This window comes from Durio zibethinus, chromosome 16 (genome assembly GCF_047325235.1).
Source record: "Durio zibethinus cultivar Kanyao isolate XHJ-2024 chromosome 16, ASM4732523v1, whole genome shotgun sequence".
NCBI classification, from domain to species: Eukaryota; Viridiplantae; Streptophyta; class Magnoliopsida; order Malvales; family Malvaceae; genus Durio; species Durio zibethinus.
In genome coordinates, this window is record NC_143177.1 from 22,343,127 (window position 1) to 22,367,854 (window position 24,728).

Here is a 24,728-nt window from a genome sequence, read left to right on the forward strand (position 1 = left end):
GGCTTCGTTGGGAGTTGGAATTCCCATGCATTTTTAATGTGAGAGAACAGAGGCAAAGAGTTCCAGGGTCCACCGGCCTCGTAGTCCGTCCATCCATATAAAGAGTAATGAGACGCAGAGGAGCAACGTCACATTTACTCCCTCCAATCATAGGCCCACTTCTGTCGACACAGCTGTCTTAAAATTATACTCAATCTTGGATTCTTGGTGTATAGTTGAACCACTTCTTTTAGAAATGGACCGCTCCGGTTTGATGTGATTTTAAAACGAGTGGCAAAGTTCATCCGAGTCATGCTTTGTCTTTTAGATAATAATTACTACGTATTTTAATTTTATATTTCAAACAATACCTTAACTTTTAGTACTATTATTATTATTAATTTAAATAAATTTCATTCATACATTACTTTGATATTTATTTTAATAAAATAAGTAAGATTGTAAATTATTTTAATATAAATAAATTTTATTATATTTTTTAATTGATAAATTTTAAATATTATTCATAATTTATTCAGATTAATAAATAAATATAAATTGTTAAAAAATTATTAATAAAAAATTTTATTATTTTACACATTTAATAATAAAATAAATTTTAAAAAAATAACAAAAATCCAATTTTTACCCACAACATTTGTTAAAATTTTAATTTGGTGATCTAGATGAGATTAAGACACTTGATGCATTTAAAAAAAAATCTCTCTTAACAAGGAAAATGATAAATATCCTTCTCTTTTTGTTATAAATGAGTAAATAACCTCATGAAGAAAAGAATGAATGTAATTTTGATTTTAATCAAAAAGACCAAATTACATAACAAATTCTCCTATGGAATCAAAGGCGTCGATGCTTAAGACTTTGAAGCACAGTGATTTCAAAGAGTGATAGTAATTTTTCTAATATTACATATTTTTACGAAATTCCAAAAAAAAATTCCCAGTTCCGGAGCACCCCAGCCATTTTTTTTACATGTTTTTTCTTACACGATCTTCTTCTTCTTCAGTGTCTTCCTTGAACTGATCTACGGAAATCCCACAAAAACCTCAGTTGTCAAAAGAAGAAGGAAAGAGATGGGGATACGAAGATTACGTCTGCTTCAAGGGTTTGTGTTGTTGTCTGTGATAGGGAATTGTTGTGCGAGATTTGTGGTGGAAAAGAACAGCTTGACGGTGACATCACCGGAGAAGATTAAGGGAACCCATGATAGTGCAATTGGGAACTTTGGGATACCTCAATATGGGGGAAGCATGGCCGGTGCTGTGGTTTACCCTAAGGAGAACCAAAAGGCTTGTAAGAGTTTTGATGAGTTTGGGATTTCCTTTCAATCCAAGCCTGGTTCTCTTCCTACTTTTGTTTTGGTTGATCGTGGAGGTATCTTTTCCTATTTTTGCCTTCTCTTTTTATCTTTTTCCTTTAGAAATATTAATCTAAGATTGAGTTTATTTAAGCTATAATTTGTCTGTTGTTGGCTTGACTGATGAGGAAACTTTTTGGTTTTTTTTGGCTAATTTGATTCTTACTTTCAGATTTTTTTTCTTTTTTTAATGTTAGATTTAAGGTTTAATTTGTTGGATGTGGTTGGTTTAAGAGTTTTTTTTTTTTTAATTTTTTTTGGTGGGTTAATTTAATTGTTAGTTTCGTATTTGAGGTTTAATTGATTCAGTTTTCGTCCACTTGAATATATTTTATTAGTTTTATTTCTTCCATTCATTTGGAAAAGCATTGTAGTTTGTGATTAGTTTCCATTGATTTCATTATCACTATAAGCTTTGCGTTTTATAGTTTGTTTGATTTGGCTGACTAAGGATTTACGGCTTTTTTATTTATTATTAATTTACTTGTTTTAGCCTGCTTATGTCGTTTGGAAGATTGTCTTTTTCTCTTTTTATCCCACTAGTTTTTTGCTGAAATTTGAGGTTTATCTTTTAGCTCCTTTCCCCCCCTAATTTCCCAGATTGGCAAAATAAGTTTCTATAAAAGTGGTTGAGAGTGTATGATTTGAGTTTGATTGGTTTCTTATGATTAATCATGGAGTTACTCTTTGTATGATTGGAATGAAATGCTTATGTTTGCTCTTTTGCCACAAGCTGATTGAATTGATCAAGGAGTATCTAGAATTAATGCATTCTCTAACAGATATATGAAAATAAAAATGAGTTTCAAGAGGCTGGAAGTTGCTGGTGATCTAAGATCGTCGTAGTAATGTCTTATAGTTACCTCCAGATTAGATAATTAAGTTACATTAATCCAATGTGATTAAACTGTTAAAGAGATGAGAAGAATCTTAAGTGATAATTCCGTATGATCAAGAGCATGTATCAGTTTACCATATGAACAGGCATCAGTGTCTGCTATAAAGCCAAAGAGATTAAGGTTGTAAAATTTGTTTATTTTGCTCAAACTTGATTACTTAAGTTATGCTCTTACAATTAATTTTTCTTTAGTTCAAAATATTTTTATGCCAAGTCAGTGCCTTACTATTCTTATTATTTTCCCAGATTGCTTCTTTGCTTTAAAGGTTTGGAATGCACAGAAGGCTGGTGCTTCTGCAGTGCTTGTTGCAGATAATATTGAAGAAGCATTAATAACCATGGACACACCTGAAGAGGATGGTTCATCTGCCAAATACATTGAAAATATAACGATTCCATCTGCCCTGATTGAGAAAACTTTTGGTGAAACTCTAAAGAAAGCAATCAGTGGTGGGGATATGGTCAATGTTAATCTTGATTGGCGAGAGGCTGTTCCACACCCTGATGACCGTGTGGAGTATGAGTTATGGACCAACAGTAATGATGAATGTGGAGTTAAATGTGATATGCTGATGGAATTTGTGAAGGATTTCAAGGGTGCTGCACAGATACTTGAAAAAGGTGGCTATACTCAATTTACACCCCATTATATAACTTGGTACTGCCCTGAGGCTTTCACCCTAAGCAGACAGTGCAAATCTCAATGCATCAACCATGGAAGATATTGTGCACCTGATCCTGAACAAGATTTTAGCTCAGGTTATGATGGGAAAGATGTAGTTATTGAAAACTTAAGGCAGCTATGTGTTTTCAGAGTGGCAAATGAGACCAGTAAGCCTTGGCTGTGGTGGGACTATGTGACGGATTTTCAAATAAGATGCCCCATGAAGGATAAAAAGTATAACAAGGAATGTGCAGATGATGTTATCAAATCTCTTGGTAAACAGTTAATTAAAAGAATCCTCTATTTCACTTATGATTGCCGCTAATAGCACCCTATAGAATCAAAATATTACCGGCAACTAGTTATAACTGATTCATGATGTTCTTTTGTCATCCATTCAGGGCTTGATGGTAAAAAGATTGAAAAGTGTATGGGAGACCGCAATGCTGATGCAGATAATCCTGTTCTGAAAGAAGAACAAGATGCCCAAGTAATTCTCTCATGCTTAGATATTATGTTTTATTACTCTTTTTATGGATTTCTTGTCATCTTTGACCTTTTTGGAGCTCTTAATCTTGGAAAGCTATTTAATAGAAACATTTTCATAGGTGGGGAAAGGATCTAGGGGTGATGTTACTATATTGCCTACACTTGTTGTCAACAATCGGCAATATCGAGGTATGTAGTCAAATTGTATTTCACAGATAAAGTTTTGGATGCTTTCCTTTCTGACATATTTGCATACAGGAAAGCTAGCCAAAGGTGCTGTTTTGAAGGCCATCTGTTCTGGTTTTGAGGAGACTACTGAACCGGCTGTTTGTTTGAGCGGTGGTAAGTTTTCTTGTTATATTTTCTTGCAAGAGAAGTATTTTAGTCCGTTGCCACTTAGGGGTGCTATGTGCTCATGGGTTTTCAAGGGAAAATTAAGTGAATTTGTTTTGTGGGTGTCCACTTCTGTCAAAATTACTGAGGGTTTGGCTCTTAGAATTCCACTGCCTGCTTTGGCAGAAGTTGCACAGTGTAGTGGTTCAACTTACTGTCACGTTGTTATTTGAAACATGAATGACAGTGGACTTCTGTGGCAGATGTGGAAACTAATGAATGCTTGGATAACAATGGTGGCTGTTGGCAAGATAAAATAGCTAATCTCACAGCCTGCAAGGTATGAATTAAAAACTTTTTTGAAGAGGTTCTCTACTTGCATATGACACTGTTGACTCTCTCAATATATTGATTTGGTCAGGATACATTTCGAGGGAGAGTTTGTGAATGTCCCTTGGTTGATGGTGTGCAATTCAAAGGAGACGGCTACAGTCACTGCAAAGGTGAGAATTGGGGTTTAATTATTGATCAATTTATTTGTGCTGATTAAGCTTTTACTTCAAAGTTAATGTTTAAAATGTGAAGTCATTGTTTTAATGTTCTTTTATGATCATACCTCATGATATGGGCCAAGTTCCTAGCTGGATGAAATGGAATTATAGGATTCATGTAGCCAATTCCACATGAGAAAAGCTTGATTTGTTGTTTGTTGCTTATGTCTCAGTTTGAAGCCCCCTAATGATTATTGTGTTTGCTTATGTTTGATAGAGACCATGCAACTCTCTTCTTCAAAAGGCATATCTCACCTGTTTCTGTCTTAATAATCTTAATCCGTATAATATGCACTTATATTCTGTTTTCTTTTTGCCATTCAGCTAGTGGGCCTGGAAGGTGCAAGATTAATAATGGAGGTTGTTGGCATGACTCACGAGATGGACATGCATACTCTGCTTGTTTGGTTAGTAGCAACATTTATTTTTTCTTTTTTCCTCCTTGTGAAAATAAGTTTATGCTATGATCAAGGCTTTGAACAGGGTTTTGGAGATGTTAAATGCCAGTGTCCTCCAGGGTTTAAAGGTGATGGCGTCAAAAGTTGTGAAGGTGAGTCCTGAATGAATAAATATATTTCATGCTGTAATTAGGAACTCAAACTAGCTTGAGTTGAATTTATATTCACCAAACATCCATGTGAGTTGAGAACCTAACTGTAATGGGACATCTTGAAAGCACCTCCTTCATTCGTAGGATGAAGAAACTTGCATTAACTTGGTGTACATGAACTATACATGAACATTAATTGACTGCTTGAATGCAAGTAAACAGAAGCTTTGAGTTTGCCGAATGATTTAGCAATTTTATATTTCTGCCTTTTCCATCATGCAGATATTGATGAATGCAAAGAGAAGAAAGCTTGCCAGTGCCCTGAATGTAGCTGCAAAAATACCTGGGGAAGCTATGAATGCTCTTGCAGTGGAGATCTTTTGTATATCAGGGACCATGATACCTGCATAAGTGAGTTGGTGGATCTAGGATTTGTAACTTAAACCTATTTTCTTTGGAATATATGATTTACAATTAGTGTTTTGATGTCTACTCTTTGCTCTATCTCAGGTAAGAGGGGTACTGAAGTAAGATCAGCATGGGCTGCTGTTTGGGTCATTTTGATCGGCTTGGCAATGGCTGGTGGTGGGGCTTATCTTGTTTACAGATATAGATTAAGGGTAAGTTCGTGCATTACATTATAAAATAAGCGCAATGGCTGGTGGGGGGGGCTTATCTTGTTTACAGATATAGATTAAGGGTAAGCTCGTGCATTACATTATAAAATAAGCCTACAGTATGAAGTGTAGACCGCATAATGGTTGGTTAGGAAAGTGACTGTTCTTGATTGAATCCTTTGATGGGGATGTTTGGCTTGGATTGAAGTGCCTGGAATTGAGGGTTTTGATTGGCGAGCCACGCTAGACCAACTTATCAAACCTGAACCAGCCATTCTGGTTTTCTTCTATATATATATATATGTTACGCATATATGTTTTTTTTCCTAACGTTTACTTGTTTTGTTACTTTTGCAGTCGTACATGGATTCCGAAATAAGAGCTATAATGGCACAGTACATGCCTCTGGATAGTCAAGCAGAAGTTCCGAACCATGTAAGTGAAGATCGTGCATGAAGAAGAAAACTCCTAAATTTTCATGGAGTTTGATCACGCAGGGTTGATCAATTGGATTTCAAGCATGGTTGCTATGGATATATAAAATGTATCGGACAATAACGAAATGCACAATAGAAGTGGCTATTTGTTCGTTATAACCGTAACATGCTGAAAAGAGTTGAGTAGGGGATCGACAAAGCCATCAGGCGCAGATCATATAGGATCTGGTTGTAGCATCTAAGAATTTTCTTTCCAGATTCTAAATACCAAGTATCTTTTGCCCCATAATTTATATGGCAATTCTGTAATTCATTCCTTTATGCCTTTTAGGTTAGCTGCCTGAACTTTTTCGTCTTACCCTATTTTTAAGTTAAAAAGGAGGGCTCTAAAGGCGTGGTTCCTTTTTTTTTTTTTTTAATTTTACTGATGATACCATTTTCCTTTCTGCCATTCCCACTTGCCCTAATGCACCTGAAGAAAGAAACACTTATGCTAGTTTTGGTTTCCCGAATGAACATTTATGGGTTTTTTTTAATCCAAATATCCATTTCCGAAGTCAGTTGACAGAAGCTGAAGGCTTTTACGTGAATGAGAGAACATATATCAACAGCCATTGATTGATGCTTCTTTTTATGGTGGGAGCCTTCAAGGTCTAAGACTTATATAATATGTGGTATTCGTGAAATTGTCCAAATCTAACCTATCTGTTTGTGAGTTACATATATGTTGCCCCAGCTTGTTCCTGATCTTCAAATAAAGTCTAAAATTGCCTTCTTCACTTGGATTATTGCCAAGCTGCCATTTCCCTGGTCTCAACTTGTTTGGCTGAGTTACTAACTAATTGACTCGATAAAATATCATTTTCAGCATAAAGATATACTAAAATTGCTATATTTTTTCAACTTGAAAGCATTGCCGACTTCCTGTTGAGCCCTTAACATGGCTTTGATTCAATATGAACATGCAATACCTCCTGACTACAAGTCACGTACGTATAATTAAGGACAAATTGACGAAGATTATTTTCATTTATTTGCATAGATTGAAAGCAAAAAGTTTTATTGTTTCATATTTGACGTTATCATAAATTGAACTTGATTATTGAAATAGCTTACACGACCACCGACAGAAAGTCCTATTATTTGTGTTACCATTTAACTTCTATGGACTATTGACTGTACAATGATAATATTTTAGGATATTTGTTATTGATCCGAGTAACTGTCCATAGAATTAATGTTAATTTATGACGAATTCATTGGGACAAAGCTGAATATATATCATCCCATGGACATGATATTGCATGGAAAACATAAACAAAATCAAGACCATGTTTCAGTAATGTGAAATTCAACTCGTAGTTGCAGCTAAAAATCTTCAAAACAAAGAAACTCTGCGTGATTAACTAGTGTGTTTTATGTGATTACAAGAAAGAAATGGATAAATTTGATTAATGATTCGTTGTGATTACCGATTGCAATCAGGATTTGAAGAATTTATGTGGCAACGACTTACTTCAATTTAAAGAATATAAAGATGGCCAAAGTTTTGGACAGAATGGTCCGTGAGCGCCAGCCGATCAGACCACATCTCCTACGATCGTTTTGGCGTGGCGACCTTGAGATCTAGTCCAATGTTCATTCCTTTGTAAGCAATGGGTGCATACATCCATAAATCATCAGAACTTAAAAGCTGCAAGATTCCAGAAAAAGTAAAGCAAATTGGTTTGGTAAATATCCACTATCATAGAAAAGTTTCAAATCAGACGAGAAGATCAATTTTCATTACAATAAAGATTCTTTGGTTTGTTCTTACCTTAATCTGGAGCTGCAAAAACTTTACATATTGGACAGCTTCTTAAAGCATTGTGCTAACATCAACCTGCAACATCAAAGAATGAATTTTGAGATTTGCACTCACCGTTTGCTTTGACTCATGATTAAAAACTTTCTTAGCATCAAGACCTTTGTTCCGTTGGGACAAGGTTTTGTAAAATTATGAGCCTCTCATTGATTCGTTCCCTTCTTGCTGGCTCTTGTTTTGCCATTCAAATTTAGTGCTGCTTCTCCTTTTGAGCTTGAGGTCAATCCCCCATTCAACTCCCGAGAAGCATCTGAGTCATCCTCTGATGAGTAACTGGCCGAACCTTGCCCGTTGAGACCACCAGCATTACCATCTTCACCTTCGTTGGAAGTGGAGACAACACTCTGCTTCTTCTTTGACGTTGCATTTCTCCGGTTCTTTTGGACCTGCACCATTAAATTATGACGAGAAGAAGCATAAAATAATTCTTAGCAAAAAAGATTATAAAATTTATTTGTCTTTGTACTCACATCTCCTGAACTTCGAGATCTTTTCGTAGAATTCTCTGATATGTTGTTACTTTTTTTCTCCGTTATTGTTTCTGGCAGTGGCATCTCAGATTCCCTTTTGTGTTCCAAATGAGCAGGTTCTTGGTGGCTTTTACCAGCCTGTTCTACATTTCCATTGCCCGGTTCTTGGTTCAAGCAATCATCACCTTCAACGAGATAGGAACTTGTGTTTGTTGCATCTTCCATACAGAAAGTCCATTGACATGGGGCTATTATCGGCTACAAAAATTGGATGAGAATCACTCTGCAGATATTAACTCTCTTGACTTGAAGAGGGAAAAAGAATATTGCTACCAGCATTATAACTATTCCCTGCTTGTGAAAAACTGTTTCAACCAGTGTTAGCAACATCTGAGGAACAGTAGAAAGCCACTGTTCTGTTTATTGTTAAATGATGGCCAGGCCAAAATGAACTCCCAGCTAGCTCATCAGGAAGGGGACGGTTGCTGAGCAATTAAGCCATGAAATCGGTTTACTGATCAGTAGTGTACATTCCACTAAGAGAAGAACTCCACTCTCCTTCTCTAATGGCTCCAATAGGATCTGCTAAGAAAATAGGTCCAACCCTGTGTAATTGGTTTTGGACCAATCAAAGGCCATGGGTTTTTTTTTACACAGAGCTCTAGTTACTTAATAAAAAGAGATGAGGTTGTTTTAAGGTGGTGTCACAAAACCAAGAAAAGAAGAAAAGCCAAGAAAAATAGAGAAAAAAAAAAAAAAAAGGGAGTTGGTTGAATGAAAGTAGATCTGTGGTCCGATTGAGTTGAAACTTTGTCAGCAGATTTATGATTCAAAGTTCTACATTTTGAACGGTGAAGATCGGGTTTGAAGCTTTCTAATAATAAATCTAGAGTATATTTGTTGAGTCACTTATTTAGTGAAATTTTTCCAATTATTTCTCTAATTATTGATTAGCTCTAGTTTTAACCAGAGAAAAACTTTGTATATCTATTATTTGATAGTAGAGATTTTTCTGATGATCTATGATTTTTTCCTCTACACTAGAGGATTTTTCACTTAATTTTTGGTATACTTTATTTTTTCTGCGTTGTTGATTATTGATTGTTGTTTATTACTATGGGTTTATTGCAATATATTGCTTCTGCATTGTTGTGTTTATTGCTTTAGGCCCAACAAGTGATAACAGAACCAAAGTTACGATAGGTTCAAGTTTCAGTGATATTGTTAGAAGGGAGATTGTTGGCAGATCGGAGGTTGGTCACGCCCATCAACTCATTGTGCTCAAAAATCGATATTAAAATGTTCAACTTAGATACGACGAGTCTATGATAATATGCATAAGTGAAACACCCAAGTGAGGGATGTGTTAAGTCAACCTGGAGTATAAGCTTGAGGGAGCATTAAGACAACCTAGGTGATAAGGTTGAGTGCTGTGGCCTGACCCAAAAGTACACTAGAGATGTAAGGTTACTTGACCCAAAAGAGGTGTTGATAGGACTTACTCGCATGGGAGAGCCAAGGTGGGATTTGATTAGAACTCACAAGTGAATGGAAGAGATTGTTGGGATATGGTTCACATGTGAGTAAAGAATCCCACATCATTAGAAAATCTGAATGAGATGTTTTATATATGCATGAAGGACCCAAGAACCTAATAGCTTAAGCTTTTGGGCTCAAGTGGTGTCCAACATGTATGTATAGGCTCTTTGGTGTGCTCTTATAGGCTCCAAGTGTAGTTTATCTCCCCAACAAGTGGTATCAGAGTGAGGATTATTTTTGAGACATCAATACATAAGCAACTCAAGACATAAGTAAATTTTGTTTAAGATCATGGAGAGTGAAACAAGTTCTATGTTAAAATTGATAGCATCAAATTATTCAATTTGAAAGCCTGTGATAAAATATCATTTATACTGTAAAAATTTGTATGAGCCGATATTAAGTGATTCGATTAAACCAACAGATATGAAAGATAAAAATTGGAAGAAGCTAGGCAAAAAGACATTGGTTACAATCAAAAAATAGGTTAATATTAGTATGTTCCATCACGTAGTGTAGGAGGCAGATACCCACACTATTTGAGAAAAATTGACAGCATTATATGAGAGAAAAATAGGTATAAATAAAGTCATGCTTGTTAAAAAGCTTGTAACTTTATAGTACAAAGATTGACGATCGATTATAGGGCACTTGAGTGATTTTCAAAACATATTTAATCGGATGACTACTATAGAGATTAAGATGGATGATAAAATGAAAACGTTATTTATTTTGGGTTCATTGTCAAACAGTTGGAATACTCTAGTTGTGACTGTTCTTAATTCAGCTCCTGATTATAAGATGACATTGGAGATGATAAATGATAGTATGCTTAATGAAAAAACAAGGCAAAAAGATGTAGACCCTGAAAATCAGGCTCTGATCACAGAGAACAGGGGTAGAAATATTGACAGAAGTCAAAACTCAAAAGGCTATAGTAAGTCTAAACATAAAATCCAAGTCCAGAGATAAAGTGAAGTGTTTCCATTGTGGTAAAACAGGTCATATAAAATGACATTGTAAAATCTTGAAGCAAGAACAAAAAGATAAGAAAAACAAGAGTTCAGATGATGGCAATATTGCAATAGTGAATTCAGATAGTGATTCAGTTACTTTGATCTGTACACATGGTGATTGTAATCATGTTGATGATCCTGGCATTAAGTAGATAGTTGACACAATAGTGACATATCATTATGTTTCTAAAAAAAAGTTGTTTATAACTTATAAAGCAGGAGACTTTGGTTGCACTAAGATAGAAAATAAAAGTGTGTCACAGATTGTTAGGATTAGTGATATTATTGTACAAACTAGTACAAGATATATATTGAGGGATGTTAGACATATTTCGAATATGAGAATGAACTTACTTGCTATTAATATCTTTGATAAGAAAAGATATGAGAGTCGATAAAAAAATGGGTAGTGAAAGCTTCTCAAAGGATCTATGGTAGTTGTAAGAAAAAAAACTATGCTGCATAATGTATAAGACATTGATACAATTGAATGGCAACCAGATAAATACCATTGAAGATAATGCTTTAGCAAACTTATGGCATAAGAGGTTGACACACATAAGTGAAAAAAAGATTACAGGTTTTGGCAAGATATTCTCTCATTCATTTGACCAAAGGTGCATCTCTCGATTTATGTGATCATAGTTTATTTGGTAAGCATCACAGAGTTTCTTTTCGCAAGAGTTCTCAGAGAAAAGAAAATAGATTGAAATTAATTTATTCTGACGTATGTGGTCCTATTGAGGTTGAGTCATTAGGTGGTAGTAGGTATTTTATTACTTTTAATGATGATGCTTCACGTAAAACTTAGGTGTATATGTTGAAAAATAAAAGTCAGGTATTGTAATATTTTCAAAAATTTAATGCTATGATGGAAAGAATAATAGGATTACCCTTAAAGTGTATTCAGACTGATAATGGTGGGGAATAAACATCCAAAGACTTTGAAGAGTACTGTTTAAAACACAAAATCAAGTATGAGATGACAGAACCTGAAACATCGTAGCATAATTATAAAGCTGAAAGGATGAATCACACTATTATGAAAAAAATTAGATGTATGTTGAGAATGGTAAAATTACCAAAGTCATTCTAGGGTGAAGCAGTTAACACAGCTTGTTATTTACTTAACAGATCACCATCAGTTCATTTGAGCTTTAACATTTCAAAAAGAGTGTGGACAAAGAAAGATGTTTCATATTCTCATTTGAAAATTTTTGAATGTAAAGCATCATGCATGTGTTGAAAGAGTAGAGGTCAAAGCTTGATAGTAAAGTCACACAATGTGTGTTTGTAAGATATGATGATGAAGAATTTGGCTATAAGTATAAAATCCAGCGAAGAGAAAGACAGTCAAAAGTAGAGATGTAGTCTTTCATAAAAAAGAAACCATAGTAGATTTTGAGAAAAATGAGAAAACTACACAGGTTACTATTAAATGTGATGTTTCAACATCGATAGGGATTCCACAGAAAAGAGCCACAGATGGTAAAAATGAGCAAAAAATAAAACTTGAGGTTATGAATGAGCCAGCCACAATTAGTGATGAGTCAAATGCAATTAGTTTTGAGCAGGAAGAGTAACCCTCTCTACTAGCAAGTGTTGAGTAGGGGGAGCTACCTTTGGCATCAGGTGATGTAGAGTTTTAGTCTAAGAGATCTCCTAGAGAGAACAGGTCATCTACTAGATATCCAAGTTTAAAATTTATTTTAATTATCAGTAAGTGGGAGCCATAGAGCTTTTAAGATGTGCAAGCTACTCCAGATAGAAAACACTAATTAAAAGTAATGAAAAAAGAGATTGAGTCATTGCAGAAAAATGGTACTTATGATCTTGTTAAACTTTCGAAATGGAGGAGGTCGTTGAAAAATAAATGGGTGTTTAAGTTAAAAAAAATGGTGAAAAACTAGTGATGTACAAAGCTTGATTCATGGTAAAAGATTTTTCTCAGAAACTAAGCATTGATTTTGATGAGATCTTCACTCCAATTGTTAATATGAGTTTCATTTGAGTGGTACTGAGATTAGTAGCTAGTTTGAATCTTGAGCTTGAGCAACTTGATGTTAAAATTACATTCTTACATAGTGGCTTCCAGGAGAACATTTATATGAATCAACCTGAGGGTTTTGAAATGAAAAAGAAAGAGCACTTAGTTTGTAAACTGAAAAAAAGCTTGTATGACTTGAAACAAGCTCCACGATAGTGGTATAAAAAGTTTGATTCTTTTATAGTGAGCCATAGCTATAAAAGAACAATAGCGCATCTTTGTGTGTATATCAAAAATTTTTTTATGGTAACTTTATTATTCTCTTATTATATGTTGATGATATGTTGATTATGGGATAAGATGCTAGTGTAGTTCGTAGATTAAAAGAACAATTATTTAAGTCTTTTGACATGAAGAATTTAGGTCTAGCAAAGCAGATTTTTGGTATAGACATTATCCGAGATAAGAGAACTAAAAAATTATGGTTGTCATAGGAAAAGTATGTTGAAATGGTGTTTAGTAGATTCAACATGTAACATGCTAAATCAATTAGCAGTCCACTTACCAATCATTTTCATCTGATTAATAAATCTTGTTCGATATCTAAAGAAGAGCAACTAACTATATTTAGTATTCATTATTCTTTTGCAGCTGATTCTTTGATGTATCTTATGCTTTATACATTGCCTGACATTGTTCATACAGTTAGTGTAGTGAACAAATTTCTTTCTAATCCGAGAAAGGTTCATTGAAAAGTTAAAAAAAAAAAATTTTAGGTATTTGATAGGCACCTAAAAAATATACTCAAGTTATGAAGTTTCACAACCACTTTTAAAAGGGTTTACCGATGCTGATATGGCTAGTAAAAAATCTACTTCAGGGTATTTGTTCACTTTTGTAGTAAAAGTTATGTCTTGACAGTTTAAGTTACAGAAGTGTGCTGCTTTATCAACTACAGAGGCTAAGTATATTGCAACAATTGAAGCAAATAAAAAAATACTTTAAATGAAACATTTTCTTCTTCAATTGGGGTTGAATTAGAAAAAGTATATGGTATTTTGTAATAATTAGAGTGCTTTAGATTTGAGTAAAAATATCATGTATCATATTAGAACAAAGCATATTGATGTTAGATATCACTAGTTACATTCAGTAACTGAGGAACATCAAATACTATTGAAGAAAGTCCATACTGATGAGAATATAACAAATATGTTGACTAAAATACTTTTCAAGGATAAGCTTAAGCTCTACAGTAACTTAGTCGAAATGAGTTCCTTAGTCAAGGTAAGTTCCAAATGAAACTACCATGGTGATGAATCTTCTCCTAATGGGGTTAGAGGGAGAGATTATTAGAAAGATGAGATCCAGTCCCATGTAATTGATTTTGGATCAATCAAAGGTCATGGGCCTTGGTCTTTTTTTTTTTACACAGAGCCTTAGCTACTTAATAAAAAGAGGTGAGGCTATTTTAAGGTAGTGTAGCAAAACCAAGAAAAGAAGAAAAATCAAGAAAAATAGAGAGAAAATGAGAGTTGATTGAACGAAAATTGATCCATGATCCGATTGAGCTGAAACTTTATTAGCAGATTTATGATTCAGAGTTTTACATTCTAAACAGTGAAGATTGAGTTTGAAGCTCTCTAAGAACAAATCCAAAATATATTTATTGAGTCACTTATTTTATGAAATTTTTCCAATTGTCTCTCTAGTTATTAATTAGCTCTAATTTTAACTAGAGAAGAATTTTGTATTTCTATTATTTGATAATGAAAATTTTTCTATTAGTCCGTGATTTTTTTCTGAAAGATTTTTCACGTAAATTTTGATATATTTTATTTTTTTTACATTATTGATTATTGATTATTATCTATTACTATAAATTTATTATGATATATTATTTTTACGTTATTATATTTATTACTTCACGGCTAACAGGATCCATTCTTTTTCCTCGAAATCTTTTGGGAGAAATGGGTTTTGGTTTCCAAGTGCTTGCTAGTTACTACCAAGAGAAGCTCTCGAATTGTTTTTGATCCGTAAGAGAAACAGGATAAAGTGAAATATACACCCAACAGCCGTGAAGAATGTCATCAAAAGCATTTGGCCCAAGCACAACTCAGAAACACTAAAATAATGCAATATTTTCAGCTGCCTGGAACGGCCAGGACTTTCAACAAAATGGTTTAGGAGTCGAGAAAACGATCTAAAATTAGAGATGAATTGGTCAATCATATAGGCAAAGAACGAACAAGCAGATTTTGTGAAGAGGGAAAAGGAAAGGAGAATCACACCTGGCAATGGAGAGACGTGGGGAGTCTTAACTTGAATATGATCAACATAAAATTTTATTTTTATTTATATATTTAGTTTTAAATAATTATGTTTTCATCATTTAAGGTCTTACGTATACTGTTAATTGTATAAAATATTTATTTATCTCTTTGCTTCAAACTCGATTAACAATTAAATTGTCATTTTTACCCCCATTTGCTTTAAGAATTTTCATCTTTTTTATTTTTCTTAAAAAACAGTATTGAATTATTACTTGATCATCATTTATTCTGTAAAAATTTTTTGAATTATTGTAAGAAAACAATTTTCCTTAATCATTTAAAAAAATTTTTGTGGTTTTTCATTTTGAGATTTGATCATAGTGTAAAACAAAAATCAGGCAATGAGATGAGCTGGTCCGAATGTGCGTGTTTTACGCGACTGATTGCAAAAGGAACAACAAGATCTCACTAACGGGCAAAAACCAATAAAACCAATGTGATTAAGGAGTTTCGTCGAGAAATATGTGAAGATAATTTTTTATAAATTTATTAAATTTGATATAAATAAATTTAAAAATATATATGAAATAAAATTTAAAAACTCTTTAACACTCGGTCCAAAATATATATATATATATATATAATCACATGATAATAGCTATTGGCAAATTAAATAGAGAAATTATAGTGTTCATAATCAAATATTCTAAAGCTGAAAATAACGCCAGCCATTGGACGATCTGTTGGTAAATTCATACTAAGAACAAACATAGGAATAAAATCTCAGCAGCACTGCAACTATTCTGGAAACTCATCGAATCTGATTTTGTTGTTCTTGCATGATAATAATCTCATTTTTATTCTTTTTTCTTTTAATGGCGTGAAGATTCACATTATACTTACATGGTATTATACATTTAAATTAAAAATCTCATAATTTTATCTTATAAAAAATATTTCATAAATATGAATTTAAATTTTTACGTATATATCATAATAAATTTTTATAATATTTTGATATGAGATTAAGGTATTACACGTACTAGCTTATGCAATCCATGAAATTATTTTTGGTACATTACTTTTTTTTAGCATTTTGGTCTAAAAACCATTAAAAAAAAGCATTAAAAAAAGCCCAGGGGACACTTTATAATTTGCATAAATTGTGCATAATTGCACTTATATAATAAAAATCTTATCCCCTTAATCATCATTTCTTTATGTTGAATAGAATTTAGATTAGAGATTAACATAATACTTGGAATTGAATCAAGTATTACATTATAAAATCAACAGAATAATTAACTATTACCTCTTAATCAAATTATAATTACTGAATAATCAATTACTAAACTATAATATAATTAAATAATCAAATTTACACACAGCTGAGACACAGAACCTAGAATCTCAAAATTTTAAGATCTCTTTTTTGCCATTAAGCCAAAATATCATCGGCAACGGACAAACTATAATGTAACTAAATTAAGTCCTAAATTTATAAAATAGTATATTTTAATTTGAAAAAAAAAAAAACAACAGAGCGTATCATTAAATTTCATTTAGTATATAAATTCCAATAATAACTAACAAGAGAATATCCTCACCCGTGTAGTTGTTTAATTATATTTTAGTTTGTTAATTAATTATTTGATAACTGTAACTTAATTATAATGTAATAGATGATTATTCAATTGACTATATAGATGTCATACTTGATTATAGAAAAAAAAAATTAAATATATAAAAATACTTGCATGAAAGAAATTAATTATATTTTTCGCTGTTCAAGGTAAACTACAATAAGGCCTAATGTCATATTTAAGAGCCAAATAGTTATATCAAAGTTGGCCTTGTTTGTTATATAAGGTTCTTTATCTCCAATTATATTTAATTTTCTTGCTTTGGACTTAATGCTTACCAGAGGGGTACCATTCCGGAAACATGTTTCCCACTTTAATTACCACCTTATAATATATATATATATATATATATATTATTTATTTATTTATATATTTATAGTGTTAATTAGTTTAGTGGAATGCACTTTTCTCCTGCAAGAGTGAAATAATAAAGAATTAGGCTTAACACCCCAATTGCCTCAAATTTTTTTAAAAAAATGAAATTAAATTCTTGATTTTTTTACATGTAAATAAAATTATAATCTTTTTTCTATAATTATAAGCATAAATTTTTAAAGTCAATTAAAAAAATTCCAATTGAAGCAATTTTTAAATTGTTTTATAACTGACGTTTTTATAAAAATCTAATTGGAATAATGGAAGACTAATTATAATTTGTCACATATTTAAGGGGACAAATCGTAATTATTTAAGAAACGGAGTTCATTGTTCATTATTAAAGGACTAAGCACAAAGGACACCAACTTACCTAATTGTTTGAAACAATACCCAACGACCATAATTTTAGCTTAATAATAATTCAGAGATCTAATCCACTGGATTAAGGAATTTTAACTTAACCGATAACTACAAATTAACTCCGTTCAAACAAAACATTTTCGCCTTTAAAATGTTATTCATTTCAACTCCAAAACAGGGGCAAACGTTAAAAAAAAAAAACAGGTCAGAAAAAGGCCAAGAAAAGCTATGTAACTTTCAGTTTTAACTTCACTAAATAGATTTTTTTTTTTTTTTTGTATCCACACCAAATAAAAAAATTTTAAAAGGTGGGGAGAATGGGTGATGAATTCTCCGCAATCTACTTGTGTTTTCCACCAATGCTCTTTGCAGGGCAAAGATAAGATGGGGCTGAGCAGAGAAAAAGGCAGGTATAGCAGCAATAGCAATAACCAACATGATTTGTAGAAGCAAGAAACATAATGTCCACCAATTTCATCACAATTTTAAATAGTTACTGCTGCTCGTCATCGGCTAGTCCATTGCCAAGGGCCCTTTGTGCAATTCTGTAATACAGAATACCCATAGTAGCCATGCAGGCCCTACAAAACATAATTGATACACGGTGATGTAACATTTCATTCTATTTGTTCATTATTTTCAAATATAACCATATAACCAATATAGTAAGTTTGAGCTTTAATTTCTTCCATTTTAAATCTGCAGTTTATACAAAGACGTCCGCTGTCTATGGTCCATCATTTAATTCTCAAGAGAAGAGTGGCACAATAATACAGCTAGTAGTCAGCATAAAGGAACCCATAAAACCCAAAGTCATGACAAATAAGGGCAAGCCAGTTGGACCAAGAACCCAATTCAGTAACAAGAGAACTGAATCTGCTTAGAAAATTTTCTACGATCTTTTCCCCCATTATTTCAATCTGTCCCTCTTAAATGGTATCTTATCCAGATATGAGTTGCAGCTTCCACAGACCACAAGCACAGATGGATACATAAGCACAAAGAGAGATGCATGCTAATAAGAAATGGGCAAATGCATGCACAAGAGAGAAAGGTACTTCCATGCGAGCAAATGTAGGTTGGTGGGTTAGCATGGCATTGGTGCTTATGCATAATAATATATAAAAAAAAAAAAAAAGTGTAGACTTACATGATTGCTATGAGAAGAAGGATTTTTCTTGGATCCATCCGTGTTGATCTTTGATGCTTCAACCTACCCTCTGGGACATCATCTGCAATTGATGCATCTTTACGTGGAGGTGCAGTCACCGGTAGAGTTGGTAATGCACTTGACCAGAAGGGAATCAATGCTCTAAGAAACTTATGACGAAGTGGACCTACAACAATAAATTATAAGTACAATAAAAGGAATCATGAATATGACATCAGAGAATGCAATAAATCATGATATGGGCATAACAAATATTATCTTATCTAAGTTCTCCATTACAAACAGCACCTTAGATGAATGCATTAAGAAAAGCTCAGAAACAAAAATAGTAGGTCACAGCAAGAACAAATTGGAAAGTTCTAATCAATCAGAGAGCATAACGGCTTCATGAACCAAGGCATTTTTAACTTACCCCTCCGAGAATACTTTTTACGATTTCCATCTTCATCATCTGCATAATATGAGATTTCAGAGTTTTGTCGATCAACATGAACTGTACTTTTTCGTGTTGTAGCCACAGGCTGGGTTACATAGCAACATAGAACAAAACACCCAAGATAAGAAAACAAGCAACTAACATACTGGTATTGACACATACAAGCAAGCAAAGCATAACATGACTTGAACAACTCAACTCAGTTCACATCCACTAATTAACAAAAAAAAAAAAAAGACTTACAGCAACAGGACTTGAAGTTTTCGTGTATGCTGAACTAGGACCATCTATCTCCATTATTTCAGTTACGGTAAGTTTAGAAGATCCTCCAACAGCTGAGTGTCCATCTTTTGCCACAGAGGGTGATGAATTCCCATCATACTCTCTTCCTCCAGTTGAGGATACATTTATCAGTGGATCTGAAGCAAATGCAGGTGGAGGACCACGCGGTTCTATTGTAGGCACAGAAACAGGATGATTTCCAAACAAATTCTTCTCCATGCCAGTCTGCACATTAGCAAGTTAAGTCATTTAAAATTTATTTAAGCAGATAAGAAAATTGATAAGAACTCTAATTGTATTCATTTCAGCCAAAAGTGTAAACTACAATCAATCTAACAGAGAATGCTAAACTCCAATCAATCCAAATCACTTTTTTCCTGCATGCGCTTCTTATAGATGATCAACACATATTTAGATGTTAATTTCAGAGGCAATCAAAGACCTTCAGCATTTCGAAGCATAAGAAGATTGAGCGGCCACCCCACATACTGGGATCTGCAAAATTCTAGTGGCTAAAATTTGAGTTTTATAAGCTTGAAATAACATGTGAAATGAGACTTCAGAAACTTTCTTGCAGTTCAATGCTTTTAGCGGACAAGGAAAGAAAAGATTTGGCCATAGTGGACTCATATGGCCTGCATTTTACAATAACTTTCATTGGAAGAAGTTGTTTCTGCTGATCAATGCATTTGACAGAAGAAATTTTCTTAGCAGATTATATGGCATGCATTTTGGAAACCTCTATCAAGGGAACCGTTAAATCCACAATCAACCACTGACAGGCCAAAATCAAGTTTAATCAGTACATGGCTACATGCTGATAAGCATAACAACTGAATTACAATTTACAACTGGCAAGTGGCAATGCAGGACTTATGAAGCACCCATGGAAGATATGATAAAGAACCAAATGATGTAATTAAGGAAAAGCAGATGAATATATTGTTATAAAAAAAGTATTGAAAAAAAAAAAGGATATCCAAAGTTCACTTTATATTTAGAATGAGCAGTTATTTGTAACAGCTGAAATCAAGCATGAACTCACCTGCATAATAGCCTCCTTCAGCAGTGAATGAAGACGGGATGCTGAATCTTTAACACTCTTGGGAGGCCATATCTGGGCAAGAAACCATTGCAAAATGAAACAAGCCAAAGAAGAAATACCGACAGAAATTATAACCAAGACCATCACACATAAATGCTATAATCCAAGCATATAAATATACAAATTGAAGAATGCCACAAGAAAATTTTACCGTCTTGAGTCCTTAAGTAACAGAACATAGGAATTCTCGCACATGAGACAGTGTAATTTACATGTTGTTCCATTATCAATCTCTATCCTCTGCTTTGGCTAAGCCCGTGGTAAAGTTCCAATTAAATAAAGTTAGCAGCAGAAAAATGCTACTCGGCAAAGGAGTTTTCCTCCACTAACTATTCATATGACTTGCTCCAAAAGAAGAAGCAGCACCATATTAGTTTTATAATGGTAAACCATCTCTTATCCATCAATACTTTCAAGCCTAGACACATTTAGCATCTAGATGCTTCCAACTACTTTAAAGGTTCAATATCATTGTAACCATCAATTTCATGAACACATATTTATCACTTGAAACAATAGTAAACAAAAGCATGTTGCTATTAAACAGATGATTCATGGTGATAATATAATAAACAGTTTTTAGAAAACTTACAGATGTAGAACATGAAGGACATGCAAAGCCAGCGGGGGCAGTGTGCGGAGGAAAGTTTTTGATATGTGAAACCAAGCAATTTGTGTGTATGACATCTAAAGTAGCAAAAAAAATCGGTGAGATTATAAAGCACAAGTCCAACATGCTGTTTGCAAGGAAAAGAAAAAAACAAAAAAAACTAGAGGCAGTATCTACATCAGTATAAACACATACGTAAGCAACCCAACCGAGTGGTTTCAGAGCCAGCCCCCTCCTCAAGCACAGCTTCGCATTTGCAACACTTGGGAGGCCAGTCATACTCTCCATCTATTACCCATTCTGAGTAAGTACGAATCTAGAGCCAAGTGGAAATAAAAATACATTATAAGCGCCAAAACAGCATTCTATACAACATCTCCACTCAGAATTGTTTTATAACACTGTTAAATACACACAGTAGAAATGGGCATATTCAAATCATACAAAAGCTTTTTTCATGATATTGCATATAATTTAGAAAAATGCACATAGAGATACATCATAAAGGAAGTAAAAGTTATTAACAAATCCAACATATCATGAGACATATAGTTGCAAAAAAGGTTGTACATCAACCAAAAATAATTCATGACCCAAAAAGAGCTTTTACAAGAAGAGTTCTAACTATGCAAAAACCTTCCCTATTAAACACCCCCATCTCGTCATTTTCCAGGTATGGATAGGATTATTATTGTCTTTGCTCCTAGTCACTGTAGTGTAACCACTCCTTTTTTTAAATCAAGTGAAAGTGCTTGGAAATACAGTTTTGAGTGCAAAATGATAAGAATGTAGAAACTTACCACGCATATTTGGTGCTCAGGAAAGCATATGCATTCTCCACAAACAGGAACCTTGTGCACAAAACAATATAACTTTGTCGCCTGAAACACCAAAAGGAGGAATGGATGTTTACACAATGAGATATTTGCAAATCTCCTATCCCAACCAACAACATCAGCTCTGAAATTTATCCCATGCAATAGACACTACTAAATTTATAACATAACAAGCGACATTCCACTTGAACCCTCCAACCATCAAGGTCAATGTCCCCCTCTGTTCGATTCATTTATTAAAGTAATCAGATTCGTGTATTCCAATTAATAAACTCTAAAATTAAGCAACGAAGATCAGAAAAGTCGTAAAATCTTTTAACACGATAAACAAAAATTTTGATAGATCTAAAACCTCCAGCGATGAATTATAAATTCCAACACAAATTTCTCAAAAATAAATGAATAAAATATCACCACGAAGAAATGTAAACCTACAGCGCGAAAATTTGAGATCAATTTGATTAAAAAAGAAAATACCTTGCGGCATTTGCAGACCACCATTGCATAGAGAAGTAAGCAAGGACGGGATCGGTCACCCGGAGTTCGATTCCGCTGTTTACAAAGCTACGGATTTTAGAAATGGATTAAGGTGAAAATCACCTAGGGTTTATGGTAAGCAGAAGATCAAAAAGAAAAAAATTAAAAAAAAAAAAGGGAAGATCTGAGTTGAGAGGAATATGACAAATTTAATTTTACCAGAAAAAAAAAAAAAAATGGACGCTTTGAGTTAGTTGATGAGTCTTTGTGTTGGTTCACGCGAACTACACTGAAAAGAAAACCTTTCTTCGATTTGCGGCTTTTGCCAATTAGGATTTGAGAATTATTTGATTGGACCGTTGAAAGTTGGTTTGGGGACAGGCTGGGCTGGTCTTTGTTATTTGGGCGAAACCCAAGTAGACTAACAAGCTAGGAAACAATCGGTCCATAAAATGGCATTGGTGTAATTACATGACTAACAAATGAGCGTTTTGGGTAAAGGGAAATACTAACTCATTTTTTTAAGGGCCTCTAAATACACCACCTAAATTTCTCTATACACTCCATCAATTTTCTTCTAAAAATATACATATTATAAATGTCAATTTTACCCTTTTCTTTTTTTTCTTCCTCTTTTATCATTCTTTTCTCTTATACCCAATCAAATATGATTTTTTTTTTATGTTTGTATCCTCTTTCACCCAAATTTATCTTTTAATAAATTAAAAAATTTATGTTTTATTTTCAAAAATGAGATTTCTCATAAATAGATTTCCAGGAGCCACAAAAATTCATTTTCAAAAAAGCTCAAATTTTGCAAAATCCATTTCATAAATTATAACTTATTTTCTCATCCATTTAAACTAAATCAAATGAAATAAATTTTAAAATTTTACTTTTAATCAATGGAAGACTAAAAAATATATAATTTTTTAATTAATTTGGGTTTGAGATTGAAAAGAGAATGAGAAAAAAGGAAGAAAAAATGTTAAAGGTATAAAGGAAAAATCAATTATTGAGGGATGAGACGTATTTAATATAAATAAAAGATTTAAATTTGAATTTTGGGTATATTTAGTAATAGGGAGTATAATGTAAAAATGAGGGTGTAAATAAATTTCTCTTTTTTTTTAGGGAACTTCGTGGAAAGATTATTCTGTTCTACTTAAAAATCAATAAGGATTTTTATTATTTTTATCTAAAAGTGATAAATGTATTTTTAATTAAATTTGTAGTTAATATTTGTTTAAATTATTTTTTATTTTCTTAATTAATTTTTATATTTAATTTAAAATTATTAAATTTCAACCATTGATTTAATTGAAAGTGTATTATTTATCTTTAGGTAAAGTAATTCAAAATTTCATTGATTTTTAAATAACATAGAAGATCCTTTTTCCTCTATTTGTTCCCAACAAATTTTCTTTCTATACCTCAAATTTTTATTACAAAAAAAAAATTTCCATTGAATTACTTATCATCTCAAAAATCATCTTTAATTATTTGATTTAGTAGCCAAACAAGCCTTAAGAAGACATAAGATCGGAGTTTGACCCCAACCTCCCCTTGTTGTAAGGCTCTACTCCTCTTTGAAACAAGGAAAAAAAAACTTATCATCTCAAAAATCTTGAATCAAAATTAAAATCACTATTGTTATTTTATGCATTGTGAAAACGATACTCATGTGGAAAAAAAATTATTGATGGGGATGAAAACTTCTAATAAACTAAACTATGAGGTGAGTTGGTGCGTTCATGATTTCAATGTAATAAATTTGAATATTACAAAAACATATTTTTGAATTATGAGTTTAGCACATAGATTTGCATTTCCTTATACCTTCGTAAGCTTATGAATTTGCATTTCTATATGCTTTTGAAGGCATACAAAAATAAAAAATTCATAAAACCTTTTAAATTTACGAAAAATCAAATTCATTAAACCCAAATAATTTACAAATTTTTTTCATAATTATTGAATTTCACGAATAATACAATAAATCCATATACAATTTGAAAAAAATTTAAGAAAAGTCAAAGAAAATTTACCTCAATAGAGGAATTTACTAGTTGGATTAGCTTGAAAGTTGTGATTGATTTTTATTGATGATTTGATTTTAGGGATTGAAGAAAACAGGGTTTCGTAAAATGGGTGTAAAGGGTATCGAGAAAAAATGAAAAATGTTACAATTGGGTGTAACGAGTGAAAGGAATTTTAAATGCGCCCACATTTTTTTTTATACTCTCTATTTTTTTAAAGTGAAATTACTAAAATATCTATTTCATAAATTTTATAATTTTCAAAAATTCATTGTCAAAAAGTCATAATACATCTTAAAAATGTATTTTCGAAAAATGTTATCACTTATCGACAAAGCATTTT

At 32.7% G+C, this 24,728-nt stretch overlaps 2 protein-coding genes and 1 pseudogene across 5 annotated transcripts; 1 reads left to right on the forward strand and 2 right to left on the reverse strand.

Moving 5' to 3' along the window:
• The first annotated feature begins 778 nt into the window (after positions 1-778).
• Positions 779-6,205, forward strand: LOC111295751 (vacuolar-sorting receptor 3). Its single transcript, XM_022889466.2, has 13 exons — positions 779-890; positions 1,007-1,374; positions 2,502-3,194; positions 3,321-3,409; positions 3,528-3,597; positions 3,667-3,750; positions 4,005-4,081; positions 4,163-4,244; positions 4,617-4,699; positions 4,776-4,842; positions 5,125-5,253; positions 5,353-5,462; positions 5,817-6,205. Exons 2-13 carry the CDS (start codon positions 1,074-1,076, stop codon positions 5,913-5,915), a joined length of 1,884 nt encoding a protein of 627 aa, XP_022745201.2. The 5' UTR covers positions 779-890; positions 1,007-1,073; the 3' UTR covers positions 5,916-6,205.
• Positions 6,206-7,196: 991 nt separating this feature from the next.
• On the reverse strand, positions 7,197-8,872 carry LOC111298686 (transcription factor RSL3-like; annotated as a pseudogene). Its single transcript, XR_016328496.1, has 4 exons — positions 8,231-8,872; positions 7,862-8,146; positions 7,713-7,778; positions 7,197-7,589 (listed from the first exon to the last, which is right to left on the reverse strand). The product of XR_016328496.1 is annotated as a transcription factor RSL3-like (transcript).
• An 8,772-nt stretch (positions 8,873-17,644) lies between these two features.
• On the reverse strand, positions 17,645-22,671 carry LOC111295759 (RING/U-box superfamily protein). 3 transcript variants are annotated; one of them, XM_022889481.2, is made up of 10 exons: positions 22,566-22,671; positions 22,347-22,421; positions 21,834-21,914; positions 21,229-21,349; positions 21,016-21,110; positions 20,364-20,435; positions 19,280-19,543; positions 19,013-19,121; positions 18,580-18,766; positions 17,645-18,010 (listed from the first exon to the last, which is right to left on the reverse strand). In XM_022889481.2, the coding sequence occupies exons 2-10, from the start codon at positions 22,368-22,370 to the stop codon at positions 17,923-17,925; spliced, it is 1,041 nt and encodes a 346-aa protein (XP_022745216.2). In that variant the 5' UTR covers positions 22,371-22,421; positions 22,566-22,671; the 3' UTR covers positions 17,645-17,922. The 3 variants fall into 3 exon arrangements, with proteins under 3 accessions (XP_022745216.2, XP_089601580.1, XP_022745225.2); XM_089745454.1 differs by lacking the exon at positions 17,645-18,010 and adding an exon at positions 18,084-18,391 and having other exon boundaries at positions 22,566-22,661; XM_022889490.2 differs by lacking the exons at positions 17,645-18,010; positions 22,566-22,671 and adding an exon at positions 18,096-18,391 and having other exon boundaries at positions 22,347-22,507.
• Positions 22,672-24,728: the final 2,057 nt, after the last annotated feature.

What these genes read in the sequence shown, in the direction of transcription:
- LOC111295751 (XM_022889466.2), top strand. Translation starts at nt 1,074, where the DNA reads ATGGGGATACGAAGATTACGTCTGCTTCAAGGGTTTGTGTTGTTGTCT. An exon ending in CTAATCTCACAGCCTGCAAG is followed by an intron (nt 4,082 to 4,162) that starts GTATGAATTAAA and finishes TGATTTGGTCAG; the next exon opens with GATACATTTCGAGGGAGAGT. An exon ending in CGGCTACAGTCACTGCAAAG is followed by an intron (nt 4,245 to 4,616) that starts GTGAGAATTGGG and finishes TTTGCCATTCAG; the next exon opens with CTAGTGGGCCTGGAAGGTGC.
- LOC111295759 (XM_022889481.2), bottom strand. Translation starts at nt 22,370, where the DNA reads ATGGTGGTCTGCAAATGCCGCAAG. An exon ending in TGGTCTGCAAATGCCGCAAG is followed by an intron (nt 21,915 to 22,346) that starts GTATTTTCTTTT and finishes TTGGTGTTTCAG; the next exon opens with GCGACAAAGTTATATTGTTT. An exon ending in TAAAAAGTATTCTCGGAGGG is followed by an intron (nt 18,767 to 19,012) that starts GTAAGTTAAAAA and finishes TTATTGTTGTAG; the next exon opens with GTCCACTTCGTCATAAGTTT.